Source organism: Bacidia gigantensis (assembly GCF_019456465.1).
Source record: "Bacidia gigantensis strain McMullin 20006 chromosome Unknown contig_125, whole genome shotgun sequence".
Taxonomy (NCBI): domain Eukaryota; kingdom Fungi; phylum Ascomycota; class Lecanoromycetes; order Lecanorales; family Ramalinaceae; genus Bacidia; species Bacidia gigantensis.
Window position 1 is genome coordinate 478249 of NW_025408591.1, and position 17602 is coordinate 495850.

Consider the following 17602-nt stretch of genomic DNA (forward strand, 5'->3'; position numbering starts at 1 on the left):
CATCACCTCCGTCAGCCGCAGCGAATGGCCTCTCGTATCCGCCTTCTTTCGAGATCAACGCTGGTCTTGAAGGAGTATCGATGCCGTGCGCCCCTGCATTCTGCGCAGAGCTGAAGGGGAGATGAAGATCCAAGCCAGAGAAATTCACGTTGTTGCCGCTCCCCGGGTCACGTTGCCGTAAGCTTCCCCGTGACCTTAACAAGTTAACATGCGAGACGACGGTGCCTGTATCGCATCAGGACAGACGGCCAAACGAGCGTTAATGGCCTCATATGGCAGTCTCGTGATTGTGCAGGGTGCAGATGCAGGAGAAGCAGTACATGCAGGTGACAGAAGGAGCCATGTTGCCACAAGATGGCGGGGACTTTCGTTGCGCGGCCAACTTCAGATACCGAAATGAAGACCGGCTTGCTTGGACACAAGTCTCTCATGCTTTGATGAGGAGATGAGACGTTGAGTGATCCATGCTTCTATTTTGAACCTCGCCAACTTCAGTACCAAGATATCGCACATCTTTTACACCCTAATCTTGAGTCCCCCTGATAAAGCAGCAAGTCTAGGCTATCTGATGGGAGATGCGATCGCCTACGTAATTTCGAGACTCACAAAGCAGCAGGTACCACCTCGATGTACCTTTCGCGCGATGTGGGACGTGGTGGAGGCGTGTCGAGCATGAATCTTAGTTGCAGAAGTGGAGGGGCTGAGTCAAGGGAAGATTCGCGGCGGCAGTCGGCCCTAGACTCAAGTTGACATTGTACCGAGACTCTAGAGAAGAAGAAAGGTTACAGCGAGAGTAGAGGCTAGACCAGGCAGGAAAAAGCCCGCATGCCTAGCAGTATACTTCCTAGGCTGCATGAGACTAACAGCAGATTTTCTCATTTTTCTGTTTCGCTGACCCACGTCTGCGGGTGCTCGGTGGGTGGCCGTGCTCACTCAGAATCATGATTCTTATAAGTGAAACTCCCTCCGCTTGATCTTACCTCTTTCTCTTCGCCATCTTCTTCGGTGTTTCCCCACCGACTCTTTGTACAACCTTTTCTATTTCCTTTTGTTTATTTATTATTCCTGAGACGACTCTTTTCTCTATTATTCTTTTCCAGATAATTTCTTTCCCACATCGAAGAAAACCCCTCACCTCCGGACCGGAAAAACCATTACGAGCGACACAACCACCAAACTTTCGACATGCCTCCACAACTACTACCATCATCCGCCGCCGCATTCTCAGCTCGCGCTGCCCCCAATATCGTCTTGAATACAAAGGTTGATCCTTTTCTCACGAGTACGCTGAAAAGAGTTGCACGAAAGCGCCCGTTGAACAGCGTCGCTCAACATTTCCGATGCCTGACAGAGCTTCTCTCTTCTCCCTCCGCAATATGGACACTATGCACCCTCTTCCTACAGCGCGCTCCCTCAGATGAGCTTGTCAAGGACGACAACCCGTTAGTCGAAGCCGTTTTCAACTTCCAAATGGTCTCGATCGAAGCCTACGTCGTACATGTCGACATGGTCTCACAGAACGAGGTTGCATTCAAACTCACATCGGAGACGATAGAGTCTCTAATCGAGTACCACAAGGACATTCATACAGTCGACGCCAAGAACGACACCATCAACTGGTCAGAAAAGGATACCCAGGTGAAGAAGTTGCATGAAGACTTCGTACAAGCCATCAACAAATTCGTTTATCGCACCAACTCTATGGTCTTGGATGGGTTAGAAGAAGATGGTGCCGGTGAGCTTCTTTGTGGAAGAGCAGATGAGGTCAAGACCGCCATCATGGGGCTGTTCCTGCCCCTCCTCCCACCTCCGCCACGACCCGTCGATGTTGTCCGACCAACGCCTGTACTACCAAGCTCTACTGGCTCCGAGAATTGGTGGCAACCCACTCTCCCCTCCAACTACTCAAATGCACAAGACACATGGAAATATGCTCCTTCAGAGCCCGTATACACCTCTGCGGACTCTGGAGCCGGCATGTGGGCATGTATGGACATGAGTGATTTCCAAATGCAACCTGATATGATCGCTGAAATGTCACCAACATCGACGCTCAGTGATCCTTTCTCGTCCGAATCACCAAGTCCTACACAATTCTACAGCCTGCCGGTCACCACAACAGCCATGTCATCAATGCCGATGCCCAGTACTTTGATGCAGCAGACATGTGGGCCAAACACCGGCTTTGATGGCTTTGGTGGATTTGATTGGGAGCAATACTCGAATTTTGCTCCTCTTCAGTATGCGATGTGAAAAAAGGACATGAGATTTGCACCTATCCTGAGCTACTCAGCCTGGGGGCTCCTATTCTACGACACTTTTGGAGGCTCACATGAGACCACGATGCCATAGGCCAGGCAAATTGACACATCGAGACGGACGAACGAACGATCGGCGGATACCCATTACGTGCTTTTTTGTTTTTCGATTTTGCCATGTACAGTTAGCGAGCGTTGCTTTTCGATCATGCGTTACGAACGGCAGGACCTTTCATCATCATTCGTTTCAGTCAGCAGCATCTACTGGGAGGATATTTCAGCATTACATAAGATCGGAGCCTCACGGCATATGGGCGGGATACAATTTTGGATTCATTTCACGCTTGCACATCTAATTTACTTGTCGTCTTACAGGGAGCGCAGCGCTGCGAGAGGTCTTGTGGCTTTGCCCGCTCTCAGTATGCCACGCACACCTGTCGATCCCATCGATCCGGAACTGGATTTCGGCTGGATTTACACGAGGGACGACGGCAACATAGCTCATAAATACACAGCATCCGGCATGCTTAATCACATCGGCTCTCAGGACTATTACTGAACATCAGAAAGGGGATGAGGTAGACCAGGCACTCCAGAGGACGTCCGGGGCGGATTCTGGAGAAGATTTTCTGTGATTGTCGAAGCGCTTGGTCTACTGGAAGCCGGAAAGATGGAATGTGGGCACTGAGAGCTGGCAGGGTAATATCCTACACCAGGGACAGGTTCTTTGGATGCCAATCTATTGTATGGAGTGGTACAGGTGAATCATAGTGGCTGCGCTGCTTTCACCATAGCATAATAAACACCGAAGCGAATACAGATAACTTCGTACTCAAGCCTTCATGTCTTTTAAGAAGTTTTCTTTTTGCATTTGCGCAGAGTGACCCCAGATCCTTTTCCTTAGACGTCGTCCCCTCGGTCCTTGAACGTAGAGTCTAGGCGTACCACGCCAACTTTTTCGACGACTATAGAGCTCAAATTAAGGGCTGCTACGTCTTTGTAATTCAAGATGCGATGTCCCGCCATGGGATTAGTAGCTCGACCTCAGCAACGTCACATTGAGGATCAGAGGCGCATAAACCGGATTACTAGTTCGTCCGAAGGGTCATCAACTTCCAAGTATTACGATACCCAGATAATAGTGATGCACAGCTTCCCCTATATTTCTACATTGTTGCCGCTACGTGATATGACTGACACATATAATCTCTCACCTTCTGCTTTCAACATCTCGTGCGTGTCATGAACAAAAATGGCAGAGCTGCATTCCGCCCTCTCGACCCTCGGTCCAACAGACTTCTCTTCCGTCCCGCAAGACACTGATGCGTTGACAGCGTATTTTCAGTCTGCTTTCCAATCTGCCCAGATTATTCTCGATTCTGTCCCACTCCCTGCCCCTTCAGAAACCCCAATTGGCCGTCCACGCTCATCGACAACCACTTCCGAAGCCTCCAACTCCTCCGAGCTTTCTCCATCATCCGCTCGTTCTGATCCTCTAGATCCGAAGAATGTACCACTACAGAAGGAATGGGGCAAACCTCTCAAACTCAGTGCCAAAGAAAATCCGATGGGTATGTCCGTTTACAAAGTGGGGGGCAAAGATGGAAGAGGAGCTTGGTTTGCACGACGAAGCGTCCACGAGGGCTTGAGCTTCAGAAAGTGGAAATTGGGGCTACAACGAGAGTTTCCTGAAACATTAGAGGTGCAAGGAGGGCCAGGGGAAGGAAACATCAGAGGTATTGGAGGTGAAAGGCGTGTAGAAAGTAAAAAGGTGGATCGCGTAGGTACCGCAGAAGTCTACCATTTGAGCGCGCAATTCCCTGGGCCATCTGCACCAAGAGACTTCGTCACCTTGCTCCTCACTTCGACTAACGCTGTCAGCCAAAATGGCGATTCGAAACCTCCCGCATCTACCTCAGGAGTCTCTGGCAGCACACGTTCTAATGACATGTCTAACCATTTCATGATGATATCGCGACCGTGCGTTCACCCCGACTGTCCACCACGAAATGGGTTTGTGCGGGGTCAATATGAATCAGTTGAATTCATTAGGCAGCTTCCAAGGAAACCACAGAGGTCAGCCTCAGCTTTGGATCTTTCCGTTTCTCCTGAGAAAAACGAGTTAAAAGACGACACAAGCGGCGGGATCCAAAACCATAATACAGGTGATATTGCACAAGACGCGAAAGAGGGTCGACAGAGAGGGAAAACGATATCTTTTGCGACAAACATGAAAGACCGCAGCTTGGGTAAAGCATCTGGAGACGCTGAAGATGAGCTGGCTCCTGTTGAGTGGATCATGATCACAAGAAGTGATCCTGGAGGGAGCGTTCCACGCTTCTTAGTCGAACGTGGCACTCCAGGCGGCATTGTCGCAGATGCTGGCAAATTCGTCGATTGGGCTGCACAGAAAGAGCACCCCGAGGAGGTGCTTAATGCAATAGACGAGGGTGACATAAAAAGGCCAGGTGGCGAAAAAGACGACGGGCTAGAAGCTCCTCAGACTAATGGCCATTTAGCCGGTCTAAATGACATTGAAGAAACCACAGAGGAGGCTGATACAAACCAACTAAAGCCTAGCAAGATAGAAAAAGAGCCAGAGGTCGTGCAAGAAACTGCGTCAGGAGGCCTCATAGCAGGCGTCTCGAATGTTGCACTTGCAAGCCTGGAGACCTATGCTCCACAGAGTATCGTAGATCGCTTGCCTGGCCATCAATCGAGTCAAGAAACTGCTAACGTTTCGACACCTCATGAAGAGCCATGTACTACCAAAAGTGCTCCTCGAACGCCATCCATTAGTTCTGTTTCGAGTGGGCTGTCGTTCGCAAGCGCCGAAGAACGTTGGGATGACGTAGCATCAACGGCATCGACTCCGTCTCAGAGTACAGGCCTGAATCCCAAAGCGACGATGTCTCCCCACGAAAAGGAGCTTGCGAAATTTAACGAGAGGAAACGGCTCTTGAACGAAAGACTTGCCAAGACAAAAGGGAAGGAGGCGAAAGACAAGGAAGAATTAACGTCCAGGGAAGAAGAGCGGATAAAGAAAGCCGAGGAGAAGCACGCCAAAGAAGTCGCAAAGCAGGAGCAGAAATACAAGAGCACTGTGGCTAAACTAGATGCCAAGAAGCGCAAAGTTGAAGAAAAAGACGAAAGGGTGCGGTTGAATCGAGAAAAGGAGGGTCTGATACAGCAGCTTGACGACGTGACTAAGGAGCGTGACATTCTGAAAGAGCAAGTGGGAGCGCTTCAAAAAGAGAACACTGCGCTTGTGGTCCGACTGGGCAAGATGGAGGATGGTAAAGAAGTGCTGCAAGAACTCAGGGCGGAGGCAATGGAAGGCAATCGATCAAGGAGTAGCAGTCTAAGAAGGCTGGCAGGAGCATCAGATAAGGCTCTCGCGGCCAGAGATGCTACTGTGCTGGCCAAAGATTCGCCCTTGAAGGGGGGCGTCGAGCCGTGATATGAGTGTGGAAGGCTTATGTAAGCGTTTATGATCCATTGATTGCCGTGCTCTTCATATCACTGTGACCTACAGACCTCGCCCAATTCGGCGCAACTGATACATCAGGTATCGCCAACAGCGAGCGCATGAATGAAAATGTACCCCTGAGCGTTTGCAGGGAATGGCCTGTCGTGACGGGGAGATGGCAGATTGGCAGATTGGCGAGCCTGCACCAAGGGATCTCCCGTCTGGGCCTTGCAGGGGTCGGCCTTGCTTGTGGCTGGAACTTTACATCATGACCTTCTCCTTGCTCGCATTATATTTTGATTCAGTTCAGCCCTTTGCAGCATTTTCATTTAATCGAATCTCAACACTGTGAAGAAAGAAAGAACGAATACGATTACGCTGCGCGGCTTTACAGCTTTCATTGCGCTTCATGGTACATACACTTTGTCTTGGCAACATTTCCCTGACGTCCCTTCAAAATGCCTTCCAAACCTAGAGTCATATATTGGTTTCGAACGGATTTGCGCCTCCACGATTCACCTGCCCTGAAAGCGGCTTTAGATCTCAAACCAGAGTGCTTGTATCCCGTATGGTGTTGGGACCCACACTATGTCTATCGCGCCAGAGTTGGACCGAACCGATGGCAGTTTCTGTATGCTTTCACAGCCATTTGTCTGCATCCTACACTGACAAAATCGACCTTGTAGCATTGATTGCCAAAATGATGTTTCTTCTTCTATTAGTAAAATAAACAAAAAGTCCAAGTTGTTCGTTGTAAGAGAGGCGCCCCAGACGGTGCTTCCTAAGTTATTTAAGGCATGGAAGATATCTCATCTTGTATTCGAGAAAGATACAGATGCGTATGCGCGGGATAGGGATGAGAGCATTAACAAGGAAGCGAAGGCCGCAGGTGTAGAGGTCATCATGAAGATGGGCAGAACGTTATATGACCCAGATGAACTGGTAAAGCGCAATCATGGGAAGCCTACCATGAGCATCAGCCAAGTAGAGAAGGTACGTCTCACATCTGTCATCTCCTGCATTATCTACTGACAACCTTCTAGGCCGCAGAAAAACTGGAAGTGGCCAAGCCAGTTCCGACTCCTGAATCTCTTCCGGATCCAGGGGACACAAACATCGACTTCGAACCAACGCAACCATCCCCGGACCCAGACTTCAACGACATCCAGCGACATGCGCCGGACAAGTCTTATCACAAGCTATCAGGCCCGAATGGCGACTTCGCCCCTCCAACGATGAGCGAGCTCGGCCTCAAAGAAGCGACCTCCCAGCACCGTGGCGGCGAGTCCGTCGCCCTCAAGAACCTCGAGAAAATCATCTTCGACGCTGACTACACGGCCACATTCTCCAAACCGCAGACCGCGCCTACAGCATTCAACCCGCAATCCACGACACTCCTCTCCCCGCACCACCACTTCGGCAGCCTCAGCGTCCGGCTCTTCTACTGGCGCATCATGGAGGTCCTCGAAAAGTATCCCAAGAACAAACAATCCACGATCCCCACGAACCTGATCGGCCAGCTCCTCTTCCGCGACATGTACTTCGCCGCCCAAGCCACCCTGGGCTACTCCTTCGCTCAAACGGTGGGAAACTCCCACTGCCGCTTCGTCCCCTGGCATCTCCCCTCCAAAATCGATCCCGCAAACAATCTCATCACGGCCTCCTACCACATCGACAGTGAAGAAGCCGAGATCTGGTTTCAGCGCTGGAAATGGGGGAAGACAGGCTTCCCATGGATCGACGCCGTGATGCGCCAGCTGCGCACTGAGGGATGGATCCACCACCTCGCTCGTCACGCCGTCGCGTGTTTCCTCACGCGAGGCGGGTGCTACATCAGCTGGGAGCGCGGGGCGGAAGTGTTCGAGGAGTGGCTCGTCGACCACGAAGTCAGTTGCAATTCGGGGAATTGGCAGTGGTTGAGCTGCACGGCGTTTTACGCGCAGTACTACCGTTGCTATTCCCCTATTGCTTTTCCGAAGAAGACGGATCCGAATGGGGATTATGTGCGGCATTATGTGCCGGAGCTGCAGAAGTTGCCGGCGAAGTATATTTATGAGCCGTGGAAGGCGCCGATTCAGGATCAGAAGAAGGCGGGGTGTTTGGTTAAGGGGGAGGATGTTGGGGAGGAGGGGGGCAGTAGAGTGTATCCGAAGCCGATGTTTGATTTTAACGAGAGGAGGGAGATATGTATTGAGGCGATGAAGAATGCGTATCATGTGGGTCTCTATGGGGATAATAAGAAGGTGCTTGATGGGACGTGGAAGGAGCTTTTTAGTGATAGTGCGGAGGGACCAACCGAGGGAAAGAAGGAAGAGGGGATGAATGGTGCGGATAGTGATATAGGGGAACATGCAGATGACGGCGAGGGAGAGGAGAAGAAGAAGAAAGGTGGGCAGCAAAGCCCGAGTAAGCAGACGGCGCAGAAGAGAAAGGGGCAGGGGACTTTAGATGGGCATGTCAATGGTGGGAAGGGCAAGAAGAGGAAAACGTAGTTCAAACATCATTCATCTTCAACCACTTCAATTTCTTGGGCAATTCTCTTTCCATTGAGGTTAGATATGACATGCGATCGAATATGGGTTAAAAAGTATTCGGTGGCGATCAAGCCTTCTACATTAATATACGTAAGGTAGAATTCTATAAGGAACTTGCTTCTTGTACTCCTCCCAATCCTTGCCGTACTTCCTTGCACACTTCTCATCATCCCTCCTCTCGCGATGAATGAGCAAGATTGCAAAGTACAGGATGTAGAAATACGTGAAGATCATACCCCAGCCTTTCGCCTTCCCTTGCACGACGTCCGGATCGAAATTAGTGGCAGCAGCGAGTTGTGAGCGCTCAATATAGTATCCTGCAATCCCAGTGGGTAGACAGTACGACCATCCCATGATCCAGTCGCCCAGATAATTGATGTGTCGAGCAGTTCCCCACCATCCAGACGTGAGCAGTTTGCTACCAGTCTTGGTCTGGATGTATTTGAGGTGTGCTATCCTTGGGTCTTTTGGATTCTCTCGGAAGCGAGCCTTTTCATTATTCGCACTACGGAAGATCCAGTAGCCAAATCCGACCACGGCTATACATCCGGCTGTACCTGGGATCCCCATGTCGAGGGGGTAGACAGCAAGGTATCGTGTCTGCAAAGAGTATGTGAATGGTAGCCATACCACATCACCAAAGGCCAACATAAAGCCAAATCCGTCTGTGATCACGTCGATGGTGCTTAGGATGGAGGTCTCGTAATACAGCGCATCGATCACATACAATCCTTGAAACAGGGTAATGAAAACGATGCTGTCTGTAATTTTACCATAAGCTTTGTATTGATGTGCTATGAAAGCCAAGTCGAGGAGAAGCCATCCGAGCAAGCCAGGTCGAAGTTCGCAAAAGATCTTGACATCAATGGACCCGAACAGCGGTAGGTTCACACGGGGGTTAAGCTCTCGTCCCATAAACCAATCATAGATTATGTTGCCAGTGTGTCCACCAAGCGACAATTCGCGCTTATCCTGGTTGCCTTTTTGGACCTGGTAGCTTCGCACATAGACGAAGGTAGCGACGGCGAAGGCAACGCCTAGATTGGCGGTAATGAGTCGTACGTAATTGTCCCATATAAAAGTCCACAGAGCAAAGTCAGCCCCTTGCAGCATGGTCCCAATGCCTGCTGCTCCAAGTACAATGAGAGCGGAAGGAAAAGCTGCAGGTCACTCAGCAAATGAAGTCGGACAGGTAGAAGCTGTGATTACCATTGAACTTGTAGTCTAGCCTTCCTCCCGATGCCAACTCCACGCCCTGAACCTCTTGCCCCGGTAAGATAGTCTGGAGCACAAGACTGAAAAGGTAATATCCTAGCATCCATAGCGTTGCCTCGGTGCTGAACAGGCCGGAAATACCATGCCATCCGACCTCTTCTTTCAAGCCTGTGAGGGTGAGAGTTGATGGGTGGAGGGCGGATGGCGCAGGGCAGCCCGAAACATCATTGCACAAGAATGCGGCGAGGTATACGACGATGGGCAAGCCAAAAGAGAGGAATGATACCCCAGGCCTGGCAATTGTCAATCAACTCGACTGGAGTAAACAAAGGACATAACGTACGGCCCAAAGAACTCATATCCATGGGATGGCGTTGCTGGCAAAGTCGATTTGCGTTCGTGCTTCGACATAGCGACACCAGAATAGAGAAGCTCGTCAATTAGGAATTTATGAGCTGTAAAGAAAAAGTCGCGAGACGCCTAATGACGCTCATGATAATTTGTGCACAGTTGCATAAAATTATGCAAAAATCCGAACGAATCCGCGTCAGGCCACTGTATGCTATTGGGAGTTCCGCATCCACAAACACCTACTCCTGTGACATTCCACGCCAACCTTTTCTGTAGACATGTGACTTTGGGAGTCTGTCTACATCATACTCCAATGAGGGAATAGCGTATTTCAAATCTTGACAAGTCAGGCCTCCCCTTTTGGCGACTATGCTCTATCTCTCCTCTTCGACAGCTTTAGCCTTACTGCTCCTCCAATGCTTCAACCCCGTCCTCTCAGAATCATCCACCGACAATGATGAAAGCTCATCCAAAGACCTCAAACCTTGTACGATCAACAATCCCAATAACAACAAATTCTACGACCTCAACACAATCACAGTTCCCCCCATCGAAAAACATCATAAAAAGCACAAGGATGACAAGATAGAGAGCTGGCACGCGCGAGGCTGGGATTATGGGACCAATTTCACCATAAACTTCTGCGCCCCGGTCATAGAAGACCTAAAGGATGTCGAAGGCATCTCCGGCGACGCTGTCAAGAACATCAGTGCCTTCTACAAAACCAAAGACCGCACATTCTCCATCGGGTCAGTCCCCCCTCGACATATATGATCTCCAACTACCAGAAACTAACCAAGATTCAGACAAACATCCACAGCTCCCATCTTCCGCGGCCGCAAACTAACCCTCAACTACACCAACGGCTCCCCCTGCGACACCCCCTCCCGGTCCCGCTCGCTCGAATCCCGGAAAAAGCACCACGACGACGAAGATGACGACGCCGACGACGACGAAAAAGACAGCAAGCACAGCAAACCCGACCCGCGGCGCAAATCCACCCTCATCTCCTTCCTCTGCGAGCGGGACTCTCTGGCTCCAAAAGCCCACCTCTCCTTTATCGGCGCCTCGCCCGATGAATGCACCTACTTCTTCGAAGCGCGCTCGATGGCCGCGTGCGGGGGGCGATAGCAGCGCCCCAGAGTTTGGGGCCTTGGGGGGTGTTTGCGTGGATCGCGCTGATTGCGGCGGCGGTGTATCTGGGGGGTGGCATTGCGTATCAGAGGACTGTGATGCATCAGCGGGGGTGGAGGCAGTTGCCGAATTATGCGCTTTGGGCGGGGATTGGGGGATTTGTTCAGGTGAGTTGAGATTTGGGGGTCGTTGGGCAGAGGAGATTGAGGGATGATTGACTGATTGTCGCTACAGGATGTTTTTACAATTTTGACGAGCTCGTGCGCGAGGTTTATGCCGAGAAGGAGAGGGTATAATCAATTATCTTCTGGCAGGGGGAGGAGAGACGATGAAGCGAATGGATTGATTGATAGTTATGAGGAGGAATACTGACTGCATGGTAGGGAAAAGCTGGTTTGATGGTTACACAGGAGTTCACTTAGCATATGTACGCATGGATTGGTTGCACATCTAGCGGATGATTCGGCGTTGGCACATGGGAAGCATTAGAAATGTCATACACGAGCAGAGCTCGGCTGCAATAATGTACAACAGCGTACCTCAATCGTTTTGATACTGCTCACGATAACACGAGGTCTCCTTTTCAATTTTCGTATACTCCGACAGGCTATCAGCTAGAATCCGCTAGTGTTCCTATATTTACACGCCCTGCTTTCCGCCAGACTGTTTCTAGCAATTTGCTTATCATACCGAACCAAGATACCATCGGGCCCTCCTGGCCAGCCCCAAGCCCAACGAGGTCACAATTGCCGCCTCGCCCTTCAGAAAGCTACACCAATAGACCCCTTCGCAGCACCCACGCCCCCACCCGCCTCACTCTTCACAGCCTCCTCCTCTTCCACCCCCACAAACGTAGGCGCCCCCTTTCCCCTGATATGATCATCACAAACTCCGATCCCTAGATCCACAGCCCCCTCCTCTCCCACCGGCTCCCCCAGCGTGTCCTTCCCCATCACTACAGCTCCCATGCCCAGACTCTCATTAATGCCCACCTGCACCTTCTGCTCAATCTTCGTGCTACCTTTGCGAGCTCCGACTTCCTCCGACATACGGCTTTCCTTTTGCCTTTTCCTCTCAAAGAAGGTACTTTTTGTTTTCTTGGGAGGCTTGGCTGCAGGTTGGGAAGGGGACGCGGAGAGAAGAGGGGAGCTAGAGAATGGGGATTGTGGACCCGTGGTTGAGGGTTTGGAGAGACTGTTGGCAGTTGAAGAAGAGCTGGCGCTTTTGGCGGTGGTGGAGGGCGGGGCGAGAGTGCCAGGTTTAGTGAGGCTTTGAGAGCCGGGAAGGGATGAAGGGGAGAACGACGGAGAGGGATTGAAACCGGGTTGGGACGGTGGGGCGAAGTATTGGTGTTCTTGGTCTATGGTCATAAGGGTCGGTGCGGCGCCGGGAGGGTTAAGAGGACCGTGTTCGGGGCGGATGCGGATGAAGCACATGTTTGGCTATCCACAGCTTGTCTGGACAAGGGGAATTGCGGTACTTCATTGGTATAGAATAGAGCGACAAAATTTGTGAGATATCAACATTTTCCTCGGTGCCAGACTGTTAGCATCGTATTCGGAGAATTGAAATTATGGAAGAAAGATGGAAGTTTCGACATGACACTGATGGTCATTATGGAGGATGTAAGTGTGGCATGATGGGGGTGGAGCAGGCTGATATGAACAGTGATCAGCACACCCTTCCAATGATCCAAATAGGTAGGTGGACGTTTAAGTCTCGTGGTAGTCTGTCTCGAGCGTGTGTGTCAGGGTTCAAGTCTGCTCAGACCTCCGAGCAGGATCTCTGGCTATGACCATGATCTAGGTTAAGGCCGGGCATGCAGGTCGGGGAATTTCTCGTCGAGTGATCGTACCACGGTAGTGAGGGTGGTGTGGAACTGTGCCTTATGGAAAGATCCACAGTTCTGGTGGTTCTCCCGGAACTTGGCTTTTCTGGCCTTTCGCGGGGATCGGAGCTAGCGTTTGTGTGATTCTCGGACAGGCTGATGGCTCTAATGTCTTTCTGAGTACGGAGTAATTCACTTCGAGGATTTGAAGGCCAGAAGTTCTTGACGAAACTTGTGCGTTGGTGCCACAACTTCGGAGAATGAATCTTAGATAAACAAGAAATCACAATGTTTTAGCAGAGCGAACCATCCCCATAGAAGGGCTAGCGACCCATGTGAATATACGCTTTTCGCTTTATATAGTCTCCTCACCACGCATATGGCTTGCCTGTTAGATATATATGTTAATGGAAATTGACCTTTGAACCAAAGTCCTCCAGGTGCATCATCCGGGAGCATTATATCCTCCAGGTGGAGGTACGTTGAACGGCATGAACCATGCTCCTGTGTTAGGGTCGTTCATATAGTCGTCCCCATTAACACCCATCATCATCGGCTCTTGGCTCATGTCCATCGGTGGACTTGCATCCCACATCTCTCCAGGGTTCACCGAGTTGAACATTGATGGGCTGTTTGCGTTGAGTGCTGATGCACTGGTAGACGATGCTGGGTGCTGCCCATTGTACGCGTTCCATACGATCTGGCGATCAAGTTGAGGGAGAAGTGCTTGATTGGGAAATTGCATCAAATCGGTCGGCGTAGAGTAAGGGGTGCCTGCCGTCTGAAACATTGGATTTGATGGAGTGAATTGAGAAGGCGTCATGGAGGCTTGAGCATCTGGAATTGAGATAGGAACTGGGTGTACTTGTTCAGTATTTTCGAGCTGAGGATTGGTGATCTGTGGTTGAGAGCTGCGTTTGTTACCCGAAGATGCCATTTTTGGGGCCCTCTTCTGCTTCCTGACCTGCGCGGACTTGGTAGGCGGCGACAAAGTCTCGAAGAAATCCGCGACTTTTTGCAAATCAGATTTTTGACTGAGAGTCTCATCCTCGTTGGGCTCCTTCTTGACTTTTGTGCCTGCTTGGTCTATGCTGGCGTGAGTGACGCCATGTGGATATCGGTCAAACCAGTCTCCAAATTGGAAGATGGCCGCTTCTTCTTTGGTGCGATCTTGATTTCTATCCGAATGCCGAAGGTAGATTTCTTTCAAATTGTCCGCCATGAAATGGAAGAGACCCCAGTATTTCCGCATTTTTCGAAGATATTTCACATTGTCTGCAAGGTGTTTGCTTGACGTCGCTTTAGTCGCAGCAGTACCAGAAAACACAGCCCAAATATGAACTGTGCTAGAAGAGAAGGCACAGTATCCCATGAAAGGCGCATTGACGGAATATTCTTCTGCACAAGCAAGTAGTGTTGATATTTTGTTTGCGGAGTCCATCGCAGTCTGATAAGAGTCATTAAAAAAAGCCTTTGGCATTTCGCTTGGAGCACGACCGCCAGGAGAAGTGGGGACGGCAAATCGGTGCAAGAACAAGATGATCTGATTCGAAGTTACATGCAGGAAGATGAATTGGCTTGCGAGCTGTTGTGCCGCATGATTTTGAAGGTTCTCTTTCGTGTTGTGGAGCTCTGGAGGGAAGGACGCTTTGAATTCCAATGCTTGACGTTTCAAATCCGCCCAGTGAGAGGTCAACTCCCATGCCGGACAAGGATCCTTGCTTTTGCCTCCCATGTTCAGGTATTTGATGACTCTACCGTAAAGGGCGATGGAAAGTATCATGTAGGCCGCAACTCCCATGTTTTCCCTGGGATCTGAAGGTTGGCTTGAATTAGTCATTTTGTCATTGTAGACCTCACCCGCGAGATTCTCGGTGATTGCAGGAATCTCCATCTGGAATTTGTCTTCTCTGATTGGTAGTTGAACCTTGATGGCATCTTCATTACATAACGCTGGTCTCTCGGTGCCTGAGGATGTGAAGCGATCCATTGAAAAGCAGGCCCACATTGTCCTTCGTCGGATCTCACGATCTGTAGAGCTGAACTCGTTTTTGTCGTTGCTTTTCCTGCCTAGAGGATAGCGATCCAAATCTCGGTGCAGTTGCAACGCATGTGCCATGCGTGTTGCCATACCAGCGAACATCCAGCTCCTGCCGCCTTGGCAAGTTCCAAATTCATGCAGGCCAAGGATCACAGTAGCGGTCAGCGTAGAGATATTCGGTTCATCATATCGTTTCAGTACCAACTCTCGTGCAGGAGCAGCCCACTCGTCTCCTCGGAGATACGCAGGCTCCGAGTTGACTTGGGGATGGGTTGAGAAACGCGCTGAGACGGCGCAAACTGTAAGGACTATCACAGGAGGAAGGGTGCCAGCACTGTTTATGTCAGCTTACAAGCACGCCTATCAATCTGGGGCCAACGGACCGTAGTTTCCTGAAGTAGCTCGGTTTATGCATTAGAAAGTAAGCCTGTCCGTACACCTGATCGAAGAAAACTTCAGACAAATGTTCTTGAAGCTCTACAGATGGCAGATGCACTGCGCCTTCCATGATGTTTTTGCCGTCTTCTTCAAGACTGTCGGATTTTGACTTGGGGGGCTTGAACTTCGCTTTTGTCCATTCGTCGCCTTGTCCCCCAAATGCTTCCTCCAATCCTCTCTTCTTGGAGCCTGAGACATGCTTGGAGATGGGAGGTTTGACTGTAGCTCTGGGTACGTCCGATGCCTTATAGGAGTCTTCTTTAGGAATGATCTTGATCACCCGTTCTTCCATCCTCTTTAATCGACGATCAAGCATGGCCATGTAATCTGTCCTTGGAGCAGCCTTCCTCGTTGTCACCTTGTAGACGCACGGCATTCGAGCTCTTGTACAATGCTTACAGTTGGGCTTTTCGCCGGAACATCGAATCTTCTTTCTTCGACATGCTATGCATGCCAGGGGTAGCCTTTTCCTCTCTTTTCCTGCCTTTGTCTTTTCAAAAGCCCAAGATGGTTTAAAGTCCGGCTCATCCTTCACGTTAATTTGACTCCCGGCATCGTTGCTGGATCGGTGATTCCATCCATCTGATCGGGCGCGCTCACCAGAGCCGCGGGGGCTCGTTGCATCGAAGCTGGTATTCCTCTGAGGCGCTTCATGTTGCATGGCATTGCTATGGCTTGACTGATGACTGCCATTGAAGCTGGTTGGCTCATGAAGCTGGGAGTACGGAAGGGTGGCGGAGGGATCAGGGGCCCGCGCATCGTGCTGTAAAGGTAATCTCTGCTCGCTTATTGGATCATATACTCGATGTTGGTTAGGGCCACCAGGAGGCGAGAAAGGCTGCGTGAAGTGTGGATAGGCCGCGGTCTGGATTGGCAGTGGAGGGTGCGGTACTTGCGCTGGTGGAGGGCCATATGTAGGAATAGAGGTGGTGGGAGGTCCCTTGATGGGTTGGGATCCGTTACTGCGGGCTACATGCAGTAAGTCTTCAGCTGCTTCGATATCGACATCCTTGCGCCTTGGGTGGAACATTGAGGGAGCTGCTGAGCCCATTGTGGCTGGCGAGAGGAGACCATGGATGCAGCTTGTTTTGCAGAGGTATTGAAAATTGGGAGAAGCCCACGGCTAGCCTGCAAATGACGTCGCGCACGTGCAGCGTCAGTGCTGGCAATGAAGAACAGGGTCTCAATTCAATGATTTGTTTTGAAATTCAATTGGAAGAATCGAGGGTCCGTCACGAAGGGATTGCTGATGGGGTTGGAACGCCTCGTCTATTAGCTACTAGGCCCTCGCCGTCTTGCCCAATTCTGCCAACGCCCTAAAACGCAATCAGGCACGACCGTTGCAAAGCCGCTACTGACAATAATAATAATAATAATATGGGGGAGAGGGGGATCCGCCGAGGCTCTTTCGGGACTTGTTCACGCCAGACTCAGGTCGAGGGGATCTTCAAGCGTGATAAAATTGGGTTAGCGACTTTAAGTTAATTATATGCGCGCTTGAACGTCGAAAGATAAAGATAAAGAATTTATTGCAGCAGCTGAAGCTGTTCGTTTAATTCTTCATAATCAATAATACATCTCAAGTCTCGTGTCTCATCCATTCACCAATGATCTCCTGCGAGCGTCTGTCAAAGACATGGGACAAGTACATTAACATAGATTCAATACTTCACTCCTACTTCTTCCCTTGCAGCGTATCCCAAACCTTTCCGTGCAGAGTGCCAGCATTCTCTGCGAGTTGAGTCCCTTTCTCTGCCGCCCAATGCTTGGCCTTGTCAACTGCCTCACCGACTTCATGCAATGTGTTTGCCTCGTCAGAATATCTGCCATCAAGATTCCCCAATGAGCTTGGGGAACTGTCTGGCTGCGTCGCCGACCGTTGTTGCGCCGTCATGTCCGTTGCGTATGGATTCTGTTGGTATCCAGGCGGATGCGCCAGATCTATTTGCTTGCTATCTTGAACAGTTGGTGGAGTCACCACTGGCGCTTGTAGAGATGAAGTCGTGCCAGTCGTGGAAGACCCCGGGGGAATATAAGATACTGGAGACATGGGCGTCTCGCCGACTTTTGGGGGTGGAGGGACGGAAGCTTTCGAAGAAATGTTTGTAGCTTGAGGAGCCGCTCCAGGCTGAGGAGGCGGTGGCTGATCGCTAGGTACCGCTACTGATGTTGTAGGTGTTGGGGCTACTGCGACAGGTTGAGGAGCAGCAGAGTAGAATTGTTTTTCGCGAGACACAGCTCGAGGCCGAGCATTTTGGCTTTCTGTTGGACGGACTGAGTCCTCTAAATGAGTCTGAATGCCTGACATTTTGACAAATGGATGGAAGCTACAGT

The 17602-nt window shown here is 50.6% G+C and overlaps 7 protein-coding genes across 7 annotated transcripts; 4 read left to right on the forward strand and 3 right to left on the reverse strand.

Moving 5' to 3' along the window:
• Positions 1–1185: 1185 nt before the first annotated feature.
• On the forward strand, positions 1186–2817 carry KY384_000965 (uncharacterized protein; the record flags this gene model as incomplete). The annotated part of the gene is made up of 2 exons (XM_044809497.1): positions 1186–2240; positions 2634–2817. The coding sequence occupies 2 exons, from the start codon at positions 1186–1188 to the stop codon at positions 2815–2817; spliced, it is 1239 nt and encodes a 412-aa protein (XP_044673404.1).
• A 693-nt stretch (positions 2818–3510) lies between these two features.
• KY384_000966 (uncharacterized protein) lies at positions 3511–5718 on the forward strand (the record flags this gene model as incomplete). The annotated part of the gene is made up of 1 exon (XM_044809498.1): positions 3511–5718. The coding sequence occupies one exon, from the start codon at positions 3511–3513 to the stop codon at positions 5716–5718; it is 2208 nt and encodes a 735-aa protein (XP_044673405.1).
• A 467-nt stretch (positions 5719–6185) lies between these two features.
• On the forward strand, positions 6186–8219 carry KY384_000967 (uncharacterized protein; the record flags this gene model as incomplete). Its single annotated transcript, XM_044809499.1, has 3 exons — positions 6186–6358; positions 6450–6720; positions 6771–8219. 3 exons carry the CDS (start codon positions 6186–6188, stop codon positions 8217–8219), a joined length of 1893 nt encoding a protein of 630 aa, XP_044673406.1.
• Positions 8220–8227: 8 nt separating this feature from the next.
• Positions 8228–9841, reverse strand: KY384_000968 (uncharacterized protein; the record flags this gene model as incomplete). The annotated part of the gene is made up of 4 exons (XM_044809500.1): positions 8228–8266; positions 8376–9421; positions 9471–9644; positions 9820–9841. 4 exons carry the CDS (start codon positions 9839–9841, stop codon positions 8228–8230), a joined length of 1281 nt encoding a protein of 426 aa, XP_044673407.1.
• Positions 9842–10196: 355 nt separating this feature from the next.
• Positions 10197–10958, forward strand: KY384_000969 (uncharacterized protein; the record flags this gene model as incomplete). Its single annotated transcript, XM_044809501.1, has 2 exons — positions 10197–10576; positions 10634–10958. The coding sequence occupies 2 exons, from the start codon at positions 10197–10199 to the stop codon at positions 10956–10958; spliced, it is 705 nt and encodes a 234-aa protein (XP_044673408.1).
• Positions 10959–13234: 2276 nt separating this feature from the next.
• KY384_000970 (uncharacterized protein) lies at positions 13235–16319 on the reverse strand (the record flags this gene model as incomplete). The annotated part of the gene is made up of 2 exons (XM_044809502.1): positions 13235–15164; positions 15214–16319. The coding sequence occupies 2 exons, from the start codon at positions 16317–16319 to the stop codon at positions 13235–13237; spliced, it is 3036 nt and encodes a 1011-aa protein (XP_044673409.1).
• Positions 16320–16943: 624 nt separating this feature from the next.
• On the reverse strand, positions 16944–17576 carry KY384_000971 (uncharacterized protein; the record flags this gene model as incomplete). Its single annotated transcript, XM_044809503.1, has 1 exon — positions 16944–17576. One exon carries the CDS (start codon positions 17574–17576, stop codon positions 16944–16946), a length of 633 nt encoding a protein of 210 aa, XP_044673410.1.
• Between the last annotated feature and the right edge of the window lie 26 nt (positions 17577–17602).